This window comes from Cucurbita pepo, chromosome LG14 (genome assembly GCF_002806865.2).
Source record: "Cucurbita pepo subsp. pepo cultivar mu-cu-16 chromosome LG14, ASM280686v2, whole genome shotgun sequence".
Taxonomy (NCBI): domain Eukaryota; kingdom Viridiplantae; phylum Streptophyta; class Magnoliopsida; order Cucurbitales; family Cucurbitaceae; genus Cucurbita; species Cucurbita pepo.
The window spans coordinates 3,895,869-3,913,783 of record NC_036651.1 but is presented as its reverse complement, the minus strand read 5'-3'; the positions used below and the strand labels follow the sequence as shown (position 1 = coordinate 3,913,783).

General features: G+C 35.1%; 4 protein-coding genes across 4 annotated transcripts; 2 read left to right on the top strand and 2 right to left on the bottom strand.

Annotated features, from left to right (window-relative positions):
* On the bottom strand, positions 1-2,246 carry LOC111810749 (annexin D2-like). Its single transcript, XM_023697519.1, has 5 exons — positions 2,089-2,246; positions 1,424-1,569; positions 1,054-1,272; positions 604-816; positions 1-492 (listed from the first exon to the last, which is right to left on the bottom strand). Exons 1-5 carry the CDS (start codon positions 2,162-2,164, stop codon positions 196-198), a joined length of 951 nt encoding a protein of 316 aa, XP_023553287.1. The 5' UTR covers positions 2,165-2,246; the 3' UTR covers positions 1-195.
* A 2,031-nt stretch (positions 2,247-4,277) lies between these two features.
* Positions 4,278-8,308, top strand: LOC111810310 (oxidation resistance protein 1). Its single transcript, XM_023697003.1, has 8 exons — positions 4,278-4,841; positions 5,314-5,837; positions 5,953-6,025; positions 6,306-6,386; positions 6,474-6,537; positions 7,525-7,612; positions 7,721-7,805; positions 7,922-8,308. Exons 1-8 carry the CDS (start codon positions 4,707-4,709, stop codon positions 8,003-8,005), a joined length of 1,134 nt encoding a protein of 377 aa, XP_023552771.1. The 5' UTR covers positions 4,278-4,706; the 3' UTR covers positions 8,006-8,308.
* A 1,037-nt stretch (positions 8,309-9,345) lies between these two features.
* On the top strand, positions 9,346-12,385 carry LOC111810622 (F-box protein FBW2-like). The gene is made up of 3 exons (XM_023697352.1): positions 9,346-9,512; positions 10,004-10,326; positions 11,187-12,385. The coding sequence occupies exons 2-3, from the start codon at positions 10,022-10,024 to the stop codon at positions 11,806-11,808; spliced, it is 927 nt and encodes a 308-aa protein (XP_023553120.1). The 5' UTR covers positions 9,346-9,512; positions 10,004-10,021; the 3' UTR covers positions 11,809-12,385.
* Positions 12,386-13,758: 1,373 nt separating this feature from the next.
* Positions 13,759-17,214, bottom strand: LOC111809719 (50S ribosomal protein L29, chloroplastic-like). The gene is made up of 2 exons (XM_023696112.1): positions 16,796-17,214; positions 13,759-14,104 (listed from the first exon to the last, which is right to left on the bottom strand). The coding sequence occupies exons 1-2, from the start codon at positions 17,123-17,125 to the stop codon at positions 13,928-13,930; spliced, it is 507 nt and encodes a 168-aa protein (XP_023551880.1). The 5' UTR covers positions 17,126-17,214; the 3' UTR covers positions 13,759-13,927.
* Between the last annotated feature and the right edge of the window lie 701 nt (positions 17,215-17,915).

The following is a 17,915-nucleotide window of genomic DNA, read 5'->3' as shown; positions in this document are numbered from 1 at the left end:
TTTGGAAAGAGATGCAAGTTTGAAATTTATTTATTCAAAATAACTGAAGGAAAATCCATCAGAGTACACAAAACAGGAGGGAAATCCTACAACATATTGAAGATGCCATTTTCTCTCCATGTTCAAAGTTCAAACGAACGGATAGACAAGGTTTTAGAGAAAAGCAAAGTAAATTTCCTGAATAAGAGGGGTACCTCAGGCATCAACATGTCCAATCAACGCAAGAAGCATTCTCTCGTAGTCCCCAGAAGTGTCTTTGGCGATGTCACGATCCAGAGGAATGCTGTTCCTGCGAAAATATTCTTCTTTGATGCGCTCCATGTCGATTTCAGCTCGAGTAGCAACGACCCTTGCAAGTGCCCACTCATCCGTCCCCAACTTATTGATTGCCAATCGAAGGATTTTGGAAAAGTGTCTTTCTGGGAAGATCAAAGACTTGATGGTTGTTCTCAGTAACTTAAGGTACTCATCTTTGGGATCGACCTTCAAATCCTGAAAATATGCAGATTCATTTTAAGAAGTAGTTAAGGAAATGGAGGGCGTTTACATGAAAGAAAAGCAGGAAAATGTTGAAAAGCTTATGGAAAATGTGTACATATGTACCTTGTTGATGGCATTGCCATACTCGTTATTGTAGAGGTTAAATGTTGTAAGTAATTGCGCTTTGCTCCTTGTCGTTAGGATTCTAATTAGTTCGTCATGATTGTATTCCTTATTTGCTATCTTCTCATGGAGTATTTTCGCCTCTGATTTTGCTATGGATTGATTCACCTCATCTCCCTCGTATCGGAGGGAGCTAATCAGAGGGACCAAAAGCTGCATAGAGTTTTGATCACGAATTAGTGAGTTCATCAGCAAATAAAGTAACAGAATCAGCACAGAGAAATTTCAGCTGTGCTAGAGAAATTTAAATAATACCCACAATTATAGCTAGCTAGGAAATGTCATTCATCTCAAACATGTTCTTCGGCCAATCTCTTAGTTTATTCAGTGTCATTGAATTATACATGTTTGATGATATTGCTTATATGTTTCAGAAGTTGGTGATGTTACCTTGCGGATATCTCCAGATGTATGATATGCAACATCTTCTTCAAGAGATCTCTTGAAACGGGCATGATAGGCCTGCCTCGCCTTGAATAGTTCGAGTGGTGATCGAGTGCAAGCTACTTCCACAATAACCAAATTGTTTGAGGTTGACCTCTTTGTTGCTTCATTAACCATAAATGCATCACGATCTGCAGGTTCCAATGTCCACAAAAGTACAATTCGCTGGATGAAGCACAAGATACATGGAAAAAAAAACAAGAGTGAATAAATACTGGAAAATTCTTCTGCTCTGTACAAATACTACGCACAAAAACCGAATTTCAGTCGAAGCAATTGCAAAATTTGAGAGATGAAATACGCAACAAACTCTTGCCTCAAAATCACTCGAAAGTTCCTTGTCTAGTTCTTTAAGAAGATCTTCACCATGCATCTCAGCATAGGTTTTCCGAATTAAACTTCTTTGAGCTGCATTTCTATGGGCCAAAATCGATATGATCAAGCCCTCGTTCGTTCCCCATCCTGCACGTTGATTGGCCAAAGATCACAAAGCAGCAGTTATTCAACGGAACGATAACTAGAAAGTGCTCGCTATCCAGATGAGGATGGGAGAGCCATTATACTCCAGAATGCAGAAATAAAAGAGTAGCTACTGCTTAACAATTTCATCCAAATTCTGTCTGTAGTAACTACTATACATATAACCATCTGACATTTAAATCAACCAAATATAGATCAAGCAATAACCAAACATAAACACGATCAAGCAGAAAGTTAGATAAACAGAAAGAGCGCAATCATGATCTCCAATAGATCAGAAAATCGAATCGACGTAGCTTCATTTCGATTTACATTAACGCGATCGCTTACCAAAAATGAACACAAAATTAGATCAGACCTTAACAAAGCTTCACAATCAACAATCAAGATGCAATAAAACCTCGATCCTCAGACATTGACTCTCACGATCAACCATTAAAAAAAAAAAAAAAAGAAACGAACAAAATCATAATCGAACGAGAAACGATTAAGATAACAAACCTTTGAAAGCTTTGCGAAGCTGCTCACAGTCTTCGGCAGGAGAAGGAACATGCTCCGGAACTTTGATGGTCGCCATTGCCACTAATCTTCCTTGATTCCGCTCCGGAACTCTTGAGACTATCTCTCTGTAAGATCAGATTTGAATAGAAATCGATTTCAGGATGGAATGTGGGGCCCATTAGCAATAAATAGCCGTGGAATTCATTGGATCTGCAAAATAATAATAATAATAATAATAATAAAATAATAAAAATAATAAAATAATTTGTCGTGGTTTATGGGGAGATTTCTACGTGGATGCCACTGCGTCAACGACAGGTATGAATATCAACTCCACTAAATCAGCTAAAATCCTCTTTTAACTATATTTGTTTGAAAATTCTTTCATTGGCGTTCTAACAATTCCTTGGTGTATTATTTTTCAAAGGAAAAATAAAAATAAAAAAGTATTTTTGAATTTGTTCATAATTAAAATCTTATTTCTAAAAAAAAAAATATATTATTATTCTTTTTAAGTTTTAAATGCATCTATATTTGGGTCAGGTGACAACTCAATAATTTATTTTTGAATTAACTATAGAGTTAAATTGAAAAAAATATATATTTTTGTACTTAAAAAAAAAAAAACTTTCATCTTTTTACTGATTAATAAAAACACACCAATTTTATTTTACCATTTATCACCGATATTTAGTTCTATTTATAAAAAAACTAAATTAATAAAAGTATATTTTGTCTAAAAAAAAAATACTTTTAAACTTTTAAGAATTTCAATAAAATTATTACCTTTAAAAAATAAATAAATAAAAATACTCTTATAGGAGTAAACTTTAAAAAAAATAAACCATTAAAAAATACTTCCAATACATATATTTTAAGTTTTCATCTATATATGGGTAGTAAGAATTTATCTGAACTTTTTTTTAGAAAGGTAAAATATATTAATACTACTTTTAAAATTTTACTGAGCATTTTTTAAATACAGTAAGAGAATATTTTAATTTTTCAAAATAGTTAAAGGGTAAATACTATTAAAAGATTAAAAGCTCAAAGTAAGTATTTTTTTTCATCGTTAAATGTATTTTTAGAAAAAAAAAAATTATAAATATTTTTATTAATTTAGTTTTCATCCCGAATAATTTACAAGGTTTTCATCCATATATAGGTGGTAAGAATTTATTTGAACTATTTTTAGAAGGGTAAAATATATTAATACTATTTTTAAAATTTTATTGAGTAAAAAAATACAGTACTAATGGTAAGAGAATTTTTTAATTTTTCGAAATAGTTAAAGAATAAATACTATTAAAAGATTAAAAGCTTAAAGTAAGTATTTTTTTTCATGGTTAAATGTATTTTTTAGACAAAAAAAAAATTATAAATATTTTTATTAATTTAATGATTTAAAAATATATCATCTTAATAATATATTAATATACAACATAAGAGTCCTTTGGTCACGTGTGATTTTATTTTACCATTTATAGCAAATGTGAAAATGTTTTTTAATTTTAACTATAAGTTTAATTCTTAAATTTTTATCTTTTCAATAAAAGGTAAAAACCTCTGGAGAATGAGTTTTTTTTAACCCTTTATTTTATTTATAATTATATTTTGAGTATATTTAATTCATCAATTAATGGATCTTCTTTTTCCAAAATTAATATAATTAATTATTTAATTAGAATAAACCACCCCTGCTTTATTGAAATATATATTTAATTCATTTTGACAAATAAAATTTCATTACATAAATGATTACTTATTTACTAAAATTAGTAATTAATTAATTAATTAATTAATTAATAACATTTTTAATTATAATTAAATAGCTAATTAGATTAGTTACCTTAAAAGGCTATAACTACTCATTGACTATTTATAATCTTCTTAATATAATATAATTTTAAAGTACAATTAATTCATTCAAATTAAACGTTGTAACTAACTCTAATAAATTAAATATTTTACTATAATTATTATTATATTTTATCGTCGTATTAATAATTTATTATAATAATTTACTTAATCATATACATAATTCGATTTTAAAATATTAATCGTACTAAATATTTCAATTAAAATTTATATATCGAATAATATATTAAAACTAAATATTAATTAAAATTATTTCGAGCAAGTAACCATAATTAATTATAACAAATTATAGGGTCACGGAGTCAACTGTGGGCTGCAAATTGGAAAATACCCTAATTTGTTCCATCGACCAACGCCTTATCCATCGGCTCATGGACTGAACTCCCGATTTTTCGTTGAAGTAATTGTTAAGTTTGATTGTCGCGTTCCTTCGCTTACAAGTTGATGATTTACCTCACCCATTCAACAAACTTTTAGCTTAATCCGAACGAACACTGGTCCACGAGCGGAACCCACTGAGAATTTGGTAAACCAGAGCTGAAATCTTTTGTAGAGAGAGGGAGAAAGGGGTTTGCGAGTTCTTATGCGACGGAATCCATGGTGGAGAGGTGGAGGATGATCGAGTGGGAAGCAAGGAGAATCTGGATGTTAATGGAGAATAAGCTGAGCTAAGGATTGGGGAATTTGCTGGAAATCGATTGGTTTCTTCTCTTTTTTTTTTTTTTACATGAAATGCTATCATGGGTAAGCAACAATCCTTGCGCAGCAAAGCAGTTCATCTTGTCTCCGATATTACCACCGTTCTTCTCAACCCAATTTCTGATAAACCTTCCGCGAGAACCTCTGCTCATCCTCATCATCATCATCATTCGCCTGTGAGTTTGTCTCTCTCAAGCTGGAATAGGTTTTCGATTTTTTTTTCTCCTTTTTTTGCTTTGCTATCCTTTGATTGTTCTTCCGGCAGTTCTACTTCAGGATTTTATACGTTTTTCTTTAGCATGTCTTTTATGGACGGGATGGCTCTGATTTCATTTGGTTTGACTTAATCGGTGGTTGTTATATACATTTTTTGAACTAATTGCTGAGATTCATGGAGGAATTGGCTTTATTTGTCTTGATCGTTAATATTTGTACATAAATGTAGGGCAGAAGGTTAGATTCATCCTGTTCGAATGGTTGTTGATAGGGAATTTCACTCTGCTTCTGAAAATAAACGTGTTTTTCTTCTTGTAATGGAACATTTATGTATAGAGATGTTTGTTAATGGGAATTACCTGAGGTTTGAAAGTCTCATTGGGAGTGGGCAGTCATGTCCAATCTTTAACTGGATTGGCATTTTTCTTTTAGGAGGATGCGAGCGACCTTAAAGACAACAGTGATCTAGGGTCAGCTAGTGAACAGGGTTCTGAATTTTCAGATGATGGCCCTGATACATCTTCATTTACTGCATTCCTGTATTCCCTCTTGTCGTCCTCAGAATCGCGGGAAAATTTGAACTCCGATGAACGCAGTGATAATCAGGCTGTGGCAGCCAGTCAGCCAATGAACAATGCTGCGAAAGAAACTGTTACGAAGAAGAGCTTGTTTTCTAGGGGGAAACAATCACTTGGTAGAGCTTTTCATCATGCTGCAAGAATCACTGGCTACCGAAACCAGGAGCGGAAGAGTGATGTTGAGATGAAAGTTAATGATGCTAAATTTTCTGGAATTGAGATGATGGAGAAGCCAAATGTAATCGAGGTTGCTTCATCAGTTGACGATGTCCCTGATGCATCTGAACCTTCACTGCTCCTTTCGGAAAAAAGTAGAACTATTCTTTATGCTTCCCTTCCAGCTCTAGTTCAGGGGAGGAAATGGCTATTGCTATACAGGTGAAGAGCTCCAGCATTTTGTTTTATAGATTATGCTTCTAGAAATTCTCATAGGATTTCAATTATTTATACTCTATCATCTGATTCGTAAATATATATCGGTCGTGCAATGCAGTACATGGAGGCATGGGATATCGCTTTCAACTCTATATAGGAGAAGCATGCTTTGGTCTGGGCTCAGTTTGCTGGTAACTATAAATTTGATTTTTCTATGACAAGTTTGCTTTGATATGTATTCATCCTAAACCATGTCTGTTGAATGAATGTAGCAAAAAGTTCTTTTCCTTTGAATAAAAATGTAGGGTTGAACTATCAAAGCATAGCTCAGTGAATAAGACACTAATTATTATTTCAAAAGTTGATGATTCGGTCTCTCACCGCTACAATTGCTACCGATGCATATGAATATTACATATATGCAATAGCTTCTGTCAGACCATGTATCACTTACGCATAATTTACTTCTAGGTTGTCGGGGACCGTAAAGGTGCTGTATTTGGCGGTTTGGTGGAAGCACCGCTAAAACCGAGCAGCAAGAAAAAGTATCAGGTGCTTCATACACGTCTTTACTCTTTACTTAAAGCTTAGTGAGGAAGTGTCTGCAATTGACCTTATCTTATCATGAATCTTGAATAGGGAACAAATAATACTTTTGTGTTCACAAGTATACCTGGCCATCCTGTGATTTATCGCCCCACAGGTACTTACAAACCTTGTTTAATAGTTCATTCACCAGAAGTCTTTTCATACCAATCTTTTGCATATTCTTTGTGAATTGACATTGTTTTACTAGTAACCACAGATTCAGTTCATTGGCAACCTTTGCCACTATCCTTAAATGATTATGCAAGTTTATTATGAACTTAGAGTTAAATATTGGTTGGAATATCAGGTAAGTAATCATTCCACTGGACATCATCAATGAGCTTATGAAAAAGAAGATACTGTAATTGATCATTTTGTAGCTATAATATTTTGCTAAGCATTCTGTTTCTTTGCCTAATCTTGAGATCAACTACGTTCCTTCTAGGAAATGGGGCAAATTATGCCCTTACACCATTTTCATGGCCGTATTCTTGTGGCTAATGAAAGTATTGCAACTCCTTTATCTTCATCTATTGGAAACTTTGGATACCCTTTTGTCTCTCGTTGCGAGGACTAGCCTGCATTTTCTCTCGAGTTGCGAATTTGAACATTCCACACAATAATGTTGATAAATATCGATCGTGACTCAGTTTTTTCATGCACGAGCTTCAAATGGCCTAATTAGGGTTTTGGTTTTAAGCCTATACGTAAAGTGCTATTGGCACCTTTTCTCCGAAATTTGAGTAAAATTAATCAAATTTAAACATTTCCTTATTGGGCCGTTTGAAGCATGCACATGAAAAAACTGAGTTACGGTCGATATTTTTCAACATTGTTGTAGGGAATGTTCACAAAATTTCAAATTCGATTAATTGGACTCAAATTTCAAAGAAAAAGTGCCCATAGCACTTTACGTACAGGCTTGAAACCGAAATCCTAATTAGACCGTTTGAAGCGGGTAATTGCATGTTCTTGAATCTTGTTAGGGACCTATTCTAAGATTGCTAATAATACTCGATGGGTGCTGCCTTAGAGTTCTCTTTCTTACATGGTTTTATATCCAGTAGTCTCATGGAAGTAAACTTCAAATTGATTCAACCAGGTGAAAATTACTATTTCACATTGTGCTCACCGGACTTCTTAGCCATTGGCGGTGGCAGCCATTTTGCACTCTATTTGGACAACGACCTGTGAGAACACTAATTAACTGCCCCTTTTAATAGTCTATGATCATATCAATTATCTTAAGTAAACTTTCAACTTAATCATATGCTTATAAATATGTTCTTGAATTTAAGATTGAATGGATCAAGTTCGACATCGGAGACGTACGGAAATCCTTGTCTTGCAAATACTGAAGAATTTGAAGTGAAGGAAGTCGAGGTGATTGTAGAACGTCACAGTTTATAAATTTTATAAATTCTAAGATCTAAGATCTGTTTTTAAGTAACCTACCACTGATTCTAAGATCTGTTTTATAAATTATGTATGTAATGCAGTTATGGGGCTTTGTATACACCTCACAGTATGAAGAAATGCTTGCTTTGAGCCGAACTGAAGCACCCGGGATTTGTCGTTGGTGAACGATTTTCAAATACAACCCGAACCGCAGCTTTACCGAATGAATCGACATCCTGTGGATCTCATAACCATCTAGACATGATTATATGATGATGAAGGCCGATGAACTAGTTAAATGGGTATTTCTGAATCTGAATTCTTCTCCACACTTGTACATAAAAACTTCACACATGTGCATATAGAAGTGTGCAGTTTTGCTTTCCTTTACTTGTACCTAACTTTGTTTGAAGGGCATTGTTTTGTTGGGATATCATATTCTGAGTATTTATTCAATGAATGATTTGCCCTTTTGCTTCTTCTTTTCAGAAAAGTTGCCTCATTTCACTTATATTACACTTTATGGTCCTCGTATGAAACTTTGGGGAGATGAAAATTTGCTTATTAGGGCCTGTTTCTTCACTTGTATTACAATTTATGGTCCTGGTGTGAAGTTTCGTGGAGGAGACAAATTCAACGCGTTTTAAAACCATGAGGTTGATGGTGGTACGCAACAGGCCAAAGCAGACAATATCTATTAGCGGGAGGTTTGGGCTGTTATAAATTGTATGGTATCAGAGCCAGATATTGGACGGTGTGCCAGAGAGGACACTGGCCCCCAATGGGGTGGATTGTGTAATCCCACATCTTGGAGAAGAGAATGAAACATTCCTCATGAAGGTGTGAAAAATTACTTATGAAGGTGTGAAAATCTCTCCCTAGTAGACGCGTTTCAAAACCGTGAGGCTAATGACGATTCACAACATGTTAAAATGGACAATATCGGCTAACGGTGGGCTTAACTGTTACTCTCTAATGTTTAACAGAATTATAAATTTTCATTTTTTGTATCTAGTAGGCTCGCGAATTTCATATGAAAAGCCTATTGAACAAAAAAATTAAAAATTTATGAACCTATTAAGCACAAAATTACTTTTTAGAGTTCAACGACGTATTATATTAATATCTTGTGTTACATTAATATCTCATAGAACTAAAATATTAGATATTCAAGCCATAACACATGGTCGTTATAACACAGGGTTGTTTTAAGCTCGTAAGCTATAAAATTTCTCATTAAATATTATTTTTATTTATTATTTGACACGTGATTAAATGATATATTATTTTATTTTATATAATCCCCATTATTCTCAATTTTTTTCCAAACAATTTTAGAAAATCATATAATTGAATTCTACCATCACAAAAGCTATTATTTAAAATATATGAAAATATTATTTGCCTTATATAGAACATTTTCTATTATTCATTTTTCCTCCATTTCTTCAGATCTTGAGAAGAAGCCATTTTAGGCATCTTAGTTTAACAGAGCTTTACACGCTTNTTTTTTTTTTTTTTTTTTTTTTTTTTTTTTTTTTTTTTTTTTTCTCTCTTTATTATTGTAAGTATGATTTCCTTTAACTTCATGATACTGTACCAGCTTTACATGGTTGTTCTTCTATCTGTGTAGATTCACAACAGTTTCTCTTCCAGATTTTCGTAGAAGAACGTTATTGAAATCATTTCAAGGTTTTTTTTCTTTTCAATCTGTTTTAGGAGTAAGAAATTCTGTTTGTTCTGTTTTTCTTTTTCGATCTCGTTTGGTGGTAGCTGATTTTAGCTATCTCTTCGGATTTCTCGTCAACCTCTCCCGGATTTTAATACCCTAACCAATTTTATTTTCAAATTTGTCTCTGATTGGCTGTTTGCTCTAATTTTGGGCTTCTGAATCTTTGTTGTTGTTGTTTTTTTTTTTTTTCGAATTGAACTGAGAATTTTATCCGTAGATCCGGACTTGATGATTTTTGGGACAGAAATGCTTAATTTACAGGGTTTTCCCCCAGCGGTTGGGAATAATTGACATCGGCTATTGGAAACTGACCTCTATTTGCTTCAACTTTTTCATTGATTGCTTTATAATTACATTAAGGAACAGTTAACATGATGCTTAGTTTCGATGTTTTTTCTTTTTGTAGCTTTTGTATGACACAATTTTTGTTTTGTTTTTCATCTTTGTAAAGGAAAGGTAGTAATATTTGATGGAGGATTGTGATAATCGGCACTGGGATGAGCTATTCCCTGATGCACTGGGTCTTATATTTAGGAATTTGTCACTACAAGAGATACTTGTTGTAATCCCAAGGGTTTGCAAATCATGGAGAAAAACAGTGTTGGGGCCTTACTGCTGGCAGGAGATAGACATTTTGGATTGGAGCTTACTTCGAGATCCTGATACCATCAATCGAATGCTTCAAATGTTGATTTCAAGAAGATCGGGTTCCCTTTGCAAGCTCTGCGTTAGCTGCCTTCCTAATGACTCTTGTTTGTCCCTGATTGCAGAACAGTGAGTTCAATAAGAACCCCCTGTTATTGTCTTCTTTAATGCACTGTTGTTTCAGCTATTCGTGTTTGTTGATATTTTCCTCCCTCTTTGAAGATCATAATTGTTTGGTCAAATGAGTGCTAAAACTATGATTATCTCTGTTTCCCGAAGGAGTTAGGCATCTTGTAACAGCTAAGTCCACGGTAGAAATGGTCTTCTTTGGGCTTTCCCTCATAGTTCTTAAAATGCAAACCTCTCCGCTAGAAGGGAGAGGTTTTCACACCCTTATAAAGGGTGTTTCATTTTCCTCCCCAATCGATGCAGTATCTCACAATCCACCTCCTTCGAGGCCGAGCGTCTCATTTCTCCAATTGATGTGGGACCCCCACCAAATCCACCCCTTTAGGGCCAACGTCCTTGCTGGCACATTGCCTCGTGTCCACTCCCTTTGAGGCTCAACCTCCTCGCTGGCATCTCTCGGTGTCTGGCTTTGATACCATTTGTAACAACCCATTGTCCTCTTTAGGCTTTCCCTTCTTCTCAAGGTTTTTAAAACGCGTCTAGGGAGAGGTTTCACACCCCTATTGAGGGTGTTTCGTTCTCTTTCCCAACCGATGTGGGATCTCACACATCTTGGTCCAAGTGTTGTGGTGTGCTGTGCAATTGAATGGTCAAGTTTGGCAGAAAAGTGTTCTATGGTTAGATGAGGAAAAAAAGAAAAAATAGAAACATTCCTTTTTTAAGTTTGGAGTTTCAACCCGGAGGATCAGAGGACCTAAAATCTCTAATTTAGAGAATATGTACGAAATTGTGTCCAATACCTCATATGCTTGAATATGCCGATTGTCTATACATTAATATCTTACATTCCTGATTGACAGTGGAACAGCTCTGCATACATTACGGCTACCAAGAAGTGAAATAACGAATTCCATTGTAGAACAGGTTGCTGAGAGGTTTTCTGCTGTAACTTTTTTGGATTTAAGCTTTTGTAAAAACATTGGAGCATCGGCTCTCGAGGCGATTGGGAAACATTGTGCGAACCTCACAGGGTTGCGCAGAGTTATGTGCCCATTTGAAGCCCTTGACAAGTCTTCTCAAGATGATGAGGCCCTTGCAGTTGCATCGACAATGCATAAGCTCAAGCACCTTGAGATTGCCTATTTGCTTATCAACACTGAATCGGTTCTAAAAATCCTCGAGAACTGCCCAGATCTCGAGTATTTAGATGTGCAAGGGTGTTGGAATGTGATACCAGATGAGACGTTCAAAAAGTTTTCGAGGGTGAAATTGGTCGGTCCATTGGAAGAAATCTCAGAGTCGAACAGATGGGACGATTTTGATTGCTCAAATTATTCAAGTTCTTCTGGCTACTTGGCGTGGGATTTTGTGGCTGATGAATTAGATGATGAATTTGAAATGCTGGAGTTTTTTGGAGATGATTATAGAAGTGTGGATGATATGGACCATGCTTATTCTGATTCATCTGCGGGGTCTCCTTGAATGTTGCTCCTACGCCTGGCTTTGAAATGGTGAACCTTTTGTTTCACTTAACCAAACAATAGAGCCCTTGAAATTGGGTTAGCTTTATGGTTGGTTAAACTATGATCATATCAATACTTTTAGCCTTGTTAGTAACTCTGTAGATTAGAAATGGCGTCCATTGAAGTCAGTAAGAGATATCCAAATGCAGGTACAAAAAGCAGCACCATTGAAGTTGACCCGAGTTACCTGACCATCGACTTGGTTCGGGCTGATCGAAATTGATGGCTTCCATTGCAGTTGGTTTGTGGGAATATGTCTCTAGGTTTGTGAATGTATGGCAATGATTTTTTTTTCTAACCTTGTTGAGGGTGAAATTATCTTCTTACCATAGGTTAGAAAAGCATGATATGCCTAGAAGTTTCTTCCTCCTCTCTCATCTCTATATTCATTTCTTTCCTCTTCTTTCTCACACATTTGTCTTCTCTCTCATTAACTTAAGCAGGATGAACATTATATGATCCAAATTGAAGGCCGACATGATCGTTTCTGAGTACAGTAATAGTCAAATGAGCTTGTATCAGAACATGTTGTTCAATTTTAATGAATACAAACGAAGAAACGATCATTTTTGTCTTCAATTTGGATTACACAAGGTTTATGTTCAATATTTTCAANCTCGATGGTCATTCAAATTAATCAACGAGTTAGAACGCCGGGAGAGAGAAAGAGAAGTAGGAGAAGGTAGAAAGAGGAGCGAGAAAAAAAGATAGAAGTGAGAGAGAGAAGAAAAATGTTGAAGATAGAAGGACCAAAAGACGTAATGAAGATACATTTTGAAGATGGAATACAAGAAGATCAGTGTAGCAAGTCCCTTTTCGATTCCTGTACCTAAACTTATTTATTCCGCTCTTTGTGAGAGTCTGGGTCGTGTCCCAGTTCCAATGTGGCTGATTATCTACCTTTGAGTGTCGATTTTTGCTTAGGCCGGCTCCAAAGTTCTACCCTAAAAGTGAGAAGAAAAATGTTGTAGCTCAAGACTCGTAAGAAAAAAGTCTGAACATGAGAGACGAGAGGAAGAATAAGACATACATAAGTGAACATGAGAGACGAGAGGAAGAATAAAAGTCTAAACATGGGACGAGAGGAAGAATAAGACATACATAAGCGACGAGGGAATGAATATATATATATATATACATATATATATATATATATATATATATATATATATATATATGTTTTTTGTAACCCAAAAAATAATTTTTACCATGAAAAAACCATTTTTTTTTATGAAGTTTTTGGTTAACTTCCTATTATTTTTTTACAAGTTTATTAATCTTTTCAAGTTTTATAACCAAAAGAAGAATGGTCCAGTGTAATCTAAAATATTTTCATGTAATTTTTTACTTTTGTGCCAAAGTTCAATATTTTTAATTTTAATTTTAATTTTTGTCTCCTACATATTAATCTCATGGTAATGAACCAATGTTTTTAGAACAATAATAATTACCATTATAAACATTATAATCAAAATATTAAATTCTAATTATGTGCACATGAAAGTTCCCTGGTATATGTATATTTCCAAATTTTATATTTTTAACAGATGAATTTTTTTTTTTTCCTTTTTTTTTGAGTGAACAATAAAAGGATAGTTAAAATAATTTCAAATCGAAAAAATCATTATTAATAAAAAAAATATCATCTAAAATGTTAAAATCATGCTACCGTCTCATCCCATTTTAAAGTAAACGAAGGGCACGAAAGTCGTTTTCATTCACAAACCATAATCCGTGTTTGAGAAGATTTGTTTTACACGTCAATGAGCTCTTACAATAAACACAAAATTGAAAGTTGAAGGTCGTTTGGACTTTTGAAAGTTTGGAAACTACGCTTAAAATGGAATTTACCCTAGATGAGGTCGGTTCGAGTTTGCATGTGTTTATCTGAATTAAGTCGAAGATATGAAAGCACGTGAACTCAACACGATCCCCTTAAAATGTATTTCCATTTGTGCACAAACTAAATACATGATCAGAATTTTCATCTTCTTATAAAACGTTGTTTACATAGCAATTTCAACAACTTCAAACACTCATAAAGCTACAATATTGGTTGAGAGCGTATCTGATTTGGATCAAGCAGATTTCTCAGCTGCTTCAGCTGCTTCTTCTTCCTCTCGCAACTTCTTCAGAGATGGAGGTGGTCTGACCACAATACTTCTCTTCCACTTTCTATCCAACTTTCTTGACAACCTTTTGCCCACTCCCTCTTCAATCTCTCTTTCACGTTTTACAGTTAGCATCCGAGCAATCTGTCATCGGACAAACAATAACAAATTAACGATTCAAAATTCCAAGTTTCGTGGAGTATGCGATACGAAATCGAAGTTGTTAGCAAGTCCAAAGCATTGGTTGTATAGCTGCGATGTTGCAATCTTAAAGTAGGTGAAGATAAATTATAAGAATGATATAAACTTCCTAACTGTCCTGCATCAGCAATACTGAATAGATATTAGTTGATCTCGCAATATTGAGTCGTTGAAACGTTGTTAGGTACCGAGTTTATTGAGAACCGAGATTATCAAGCACCATTCCTTTGTTCATGACCCATACCACTAATCTCCGAGGAGGCTTTGTCTACTTCGAAGCAGGTAAAATTATTCGGTGAAGCAGCCACAATGTAGCTGAAAGTTTTTTCCCATTTGATGTAAAGAAATACCTTGAGTTTATGTCATTTACTGGTTGCTACGAAGCATGCTATTAAATCTACATGCAACTATGTTGGTAGCGGCCTCATTGAATAATTTTTTTTTTTTTCCAAAGCGGGCATTGGAGGCAAAATCCAAGTACTAAGTTACCTAGTTAGAGGCTTTGAACCAAGACTTTAGAGGGTAACTACAAAGATCTCAAGACCTTATCATGAAGCCGTGGGATTAGACCAGAGATGCAAGAAGTTTGCAACCTAAATGTCAGACTTGACACCATAAAACTATGGGAATGGGCAAGTCTTACCACAATTGCAGTGCAGAACATCCCTCCATCATAATCATATGTGAATTCTAAAGAAAACGCCAGTCTTACTAAACTCATAATGTGTAAATAAATTTTTACCATTCAACAACATCTCATTTATGGGATCTCATATTGATTGGAGAGAGGAAGAGTGCCAGCGAGAACACTGGGCCTCGAAGGTGAGTGGATTGTGAGATTCCAAATCGGTTGGGGAAGATAACGAATCATTCTTTATAAGAGTGTGGAAACCTCCCCTAGCAGACGCATTTTCAAAACCTTGAGGGGAAGTTCGAAAGGGGAAACCTAACAAGGACAATATCTACTAGCGGTGGACTTAATGGACTTGGGCTGTTACATCATCATTTCAGGACTTTGTTAAGTGCGACCGTAAGAGGCCCATAAGACAATTCCGATATCCAGATTAAGCACCAAGCATGCAGAAGTTTTGGTATAGAAGTCATGAGAAGGCTACATATGGTTCAAATGCAAAACCCTCTCTCTTATGCATTAGACATTGTGATCCTTCCAATGATCAAAATAGGTTTGGCCTCTCCAGTTAACCAACCTCATATAAAAAAGATAAGTTAATCTGAACCCAAACTGAATCAAGATTTCCACATTTATGGCTCATTCATGCTTCAGGCATTCTAGGAATCTTAAACAAAATGTTAGCATGAAGACATTCGAGAGTTTTTAGAACATACCGCTACTCGTATCGAAAATGTAAAATCCACAGGTGCTATTTCTAATAGTTGTATTTGGAGTCAATCTTAGTTCAATATGAAGTTGTTAGTGTTAAAAATCCTACTTTCAATTACATTTTCTGAATCTGGTTGGATTTCTACGTTCCAGAGCCCATTCTAATTGGCTCAACCTTCCTCTAAATGCAACTTTTGAAACTTTTTCCCAACATCGTGAAATATTGTTTTAGTTCATCTTGTTGGATGATGAAAGTCCCACATCCGCTAATTTAGGAATGATTATGGGTTTATAATCAACGAATACTCTCTCCATTGGTATGAGGCCTTCTGAGGAAGCCCAAAGCAAAGTCACGAAAGCTTATACTCAAAGTGTACAATATCATATCATTGTGGAGAGGCGGGTTCGTCTAACATGGTATCAGAGCCATGCCCTAAATTTAGTCGTACCAATAGATTGGTAAATCTTCAAATGTCGAACAAAGGACTCCAAAAGAAAAGGAATCGAGCCTCTTCGAAGGCATAGTAAAAATGACAAAGAGTCCAAAAGAAAAAGGAGTCGAGCCTCAATTAAGGGGAGGCGTACTTTGTTCGAGGGGAGGTGTTGGATGATGAAAGTCCCATATCGACTAATTTAGGGAATGATCATGAGTTTATATTCAAAGAATACTCTCTCCATAGGTAGGAGGCCTTTTGGGGAAAGTCCAAGGCAAGGCCATGAGAGCTTATGCTCAAAGTGGACAATATCATAAGGTGTTCATCTAACACATAACATCTCTCTAGACTGTCAACTCAAATCTAAATCCTAAATTGATTCTTACAAAAATGTATAGTGCTAGAATTATTTTAGTCTGCAGATTTTATATATTTCTACACTTCTTCTCTTTTGGCGGCAAACAATAGCCAATAATCTTAGATCCCAATGTTAGACGAACACGACTCTCCACAATGGTATGATATTGTCCACTTTGAGCATAAGCTCTCATGGCTTTGCTTTGGGCTTCCTCAAAAGGCCTCATACCAATGGAGTTAGTATTCCTCACTTATAAACCCATGATCATTCCCTAAATTAGTCGACGTGGGACTTCCATCATCCAACCCCCAACAGCTACAAATCCCCAATAAAAACCAATGAGCTCTAAACTTGAATCCTACCAATAAATCTAGCACAGATAAGCAAAAATGTGGAGGATAGGAGACAGTAAAACTTATAAGTTTGAGACGAACATAATAGCCACATTTCAATTGGACTCAAAATTAATTAAGAATCCATCGACGAGGGAAAAGAAGTACCCGTTTGCGCATGCGGCGGAATTCGCTGGACTTAAACTCATTGCGGGCTGATTTTTGAAGCCGAAGCATAAGAAGTTCACCCTTGAGATCGACGACCTCTTCGTTTATTTCCTCAGTAGTTTTCGCTCTGATATCTTTCAACTCCTCCTCCCTCTTGGCCATCATTACCACCGGCGAAATGCGGCCTCCGGTACATGCTGCTTTAGGAGGAACGCGAAACGAAAATGGGAAACGGATTTGAAGGCCATGGAAGGATGATTTGGAGGTCGAGCTAAGAAACTTTGCAGGTATAGCAACGCTCGAAGGCGAAGCAATTGAAAGGTTCATCATGTTCAGAGTGTGTTCGTAGAGTTCGTAGAGTTCGCTCAGTCGCAGCAGAGATTCAAGAAGAAGATAAGCTCTCTCCCCTTCTATTATTGTTATTTTCGATTCTTTTTTTAAAATTCTAGGTATAATTTAAGGGTATTTGTTAAATAATTTAATTTTTTTAATTTTTTAATTTTTTAATTTTAAAATAGAGCTATTTAGCCTTTAAATTTTTTAAAAATAAAATTAAAGTGTAAATTTAATGCAATAACTATTTATCAGTTATAATTTTTATTTGCTAATGAGTTTATTAATTTTTTATACATTAAAAAAGACGTTGTAAATCTTTAAAATATGTTTATTTTTTACCAATTAGAGACGTCCCTTTAATGAAAGCTCTAAGCCACGTAAAATATCAAATGAACGCACTAAAACCGCACGTTTAGGTAAATTCCCTAGAGGTAACAAGATTGCACCATGGACACGAAAACTATGCTGCTCGCCAAATATGATAAATAATAGCACACTAAATCATTGTCAAGACTTTTCACCTTACGCAATTGCATGCACTAACATAAAAAATATGGTCGATCATATGGGAGCAATCACCCCATAAATAGCACGTCTCCTTCCGTAGAACAGTTAGAGGGGCAAACGAGGGTTAAACCAAACAAAACAATAACGATAATTCACTATTGAAAATCTAACCGAGGTATAACCCTCCAACTACTAGAATATGACTTCCACTTGGGCGACTCACGAGGAACCCTGATCAATTAGGATAAACCCTAAGGGCTTCATGATAACAACACAA

What these genes read in the sequence shown, in the direction of transcription:
- LOC111810749 (XM_023697519.1), bottom strand. Translation starts at nt 2,164, where the DNA reads ATGGCGACCATCAAAGTTCCGGAGCATGTTCCTTCTCCTGCCGAAGAC. An exon ending in CATCTGGAGATATCCGCAAG is followed by an intron (nt 817 to 1,053) that starts GTAACATCACCA and finishes AACTCTATGCAG; the next exon opens with CTTTTGGTCCCTCTGATTAG. An exon ending in ATGGCAATGCCATCAACAAG is followed by an intron (nt 493 to 603) that starts GTACATATGTAC and finishes GCATATTTTCAG; the next exon opens with GATTTGAAGGTCGATCCCAA.
- LOC111810310 (XM_023697003.1), top strand. Translation starts at nt 4,707, where the DNA reads ATGGGTAAGCAACAATCCTTGCGCAGCAAAGCAGTTCATCTTGTCTCC. An exon ending in AAATGGCTATTGCTATACAG is followed by an intron (nt 5,838 to 5,952) that starts GTGAAGAGCTCC and finishes CGTGCAATGCAG; the next exon opens with TACATGGAGGCATGGGATAT. An exon ending in TGTGATTTATCGCCCCACAG is followed by an intron (nt 6,538 to 7,524) that starts GTACTTACAAAC and finishes TGATTCAACCAG; the next exon opens with GTGAAAATTACTATTTCACA.
- LOC111810622 (XM_023697352.1), top strand. Translation starts at nt 10,022, where the DNA reads ATGGAGGATTGTGATAATCGGCACTGGGATGAGCTATTCCCTGATGCA. An exon ending in TTGTCCCTGATTGCAGAACA is followed by an intron (nt 10,327 to 11,186) that starts GTGAGTTCAATA and finishes CCTGATTGACAG; the next exon opens with TGGAACAGCTCTGCATACAT.
- LOC111809719 (XM_023696112.1), bottom strand. Translation starts at nt 17,125, where the DNA reads ATGATGAACCTTTCAATTGCTTCGCCTTCGAGCGTTGCTATACCTGCA. An exon ending in TCCGCCGCATGCGCAAACGG is followed by an intron (nt 14,105 to 16,795) that starts GTACTTCTTTTC and finishes GTCCGATGACAG; the next exon opens with ATTGCTCGGATGCTAACTGT.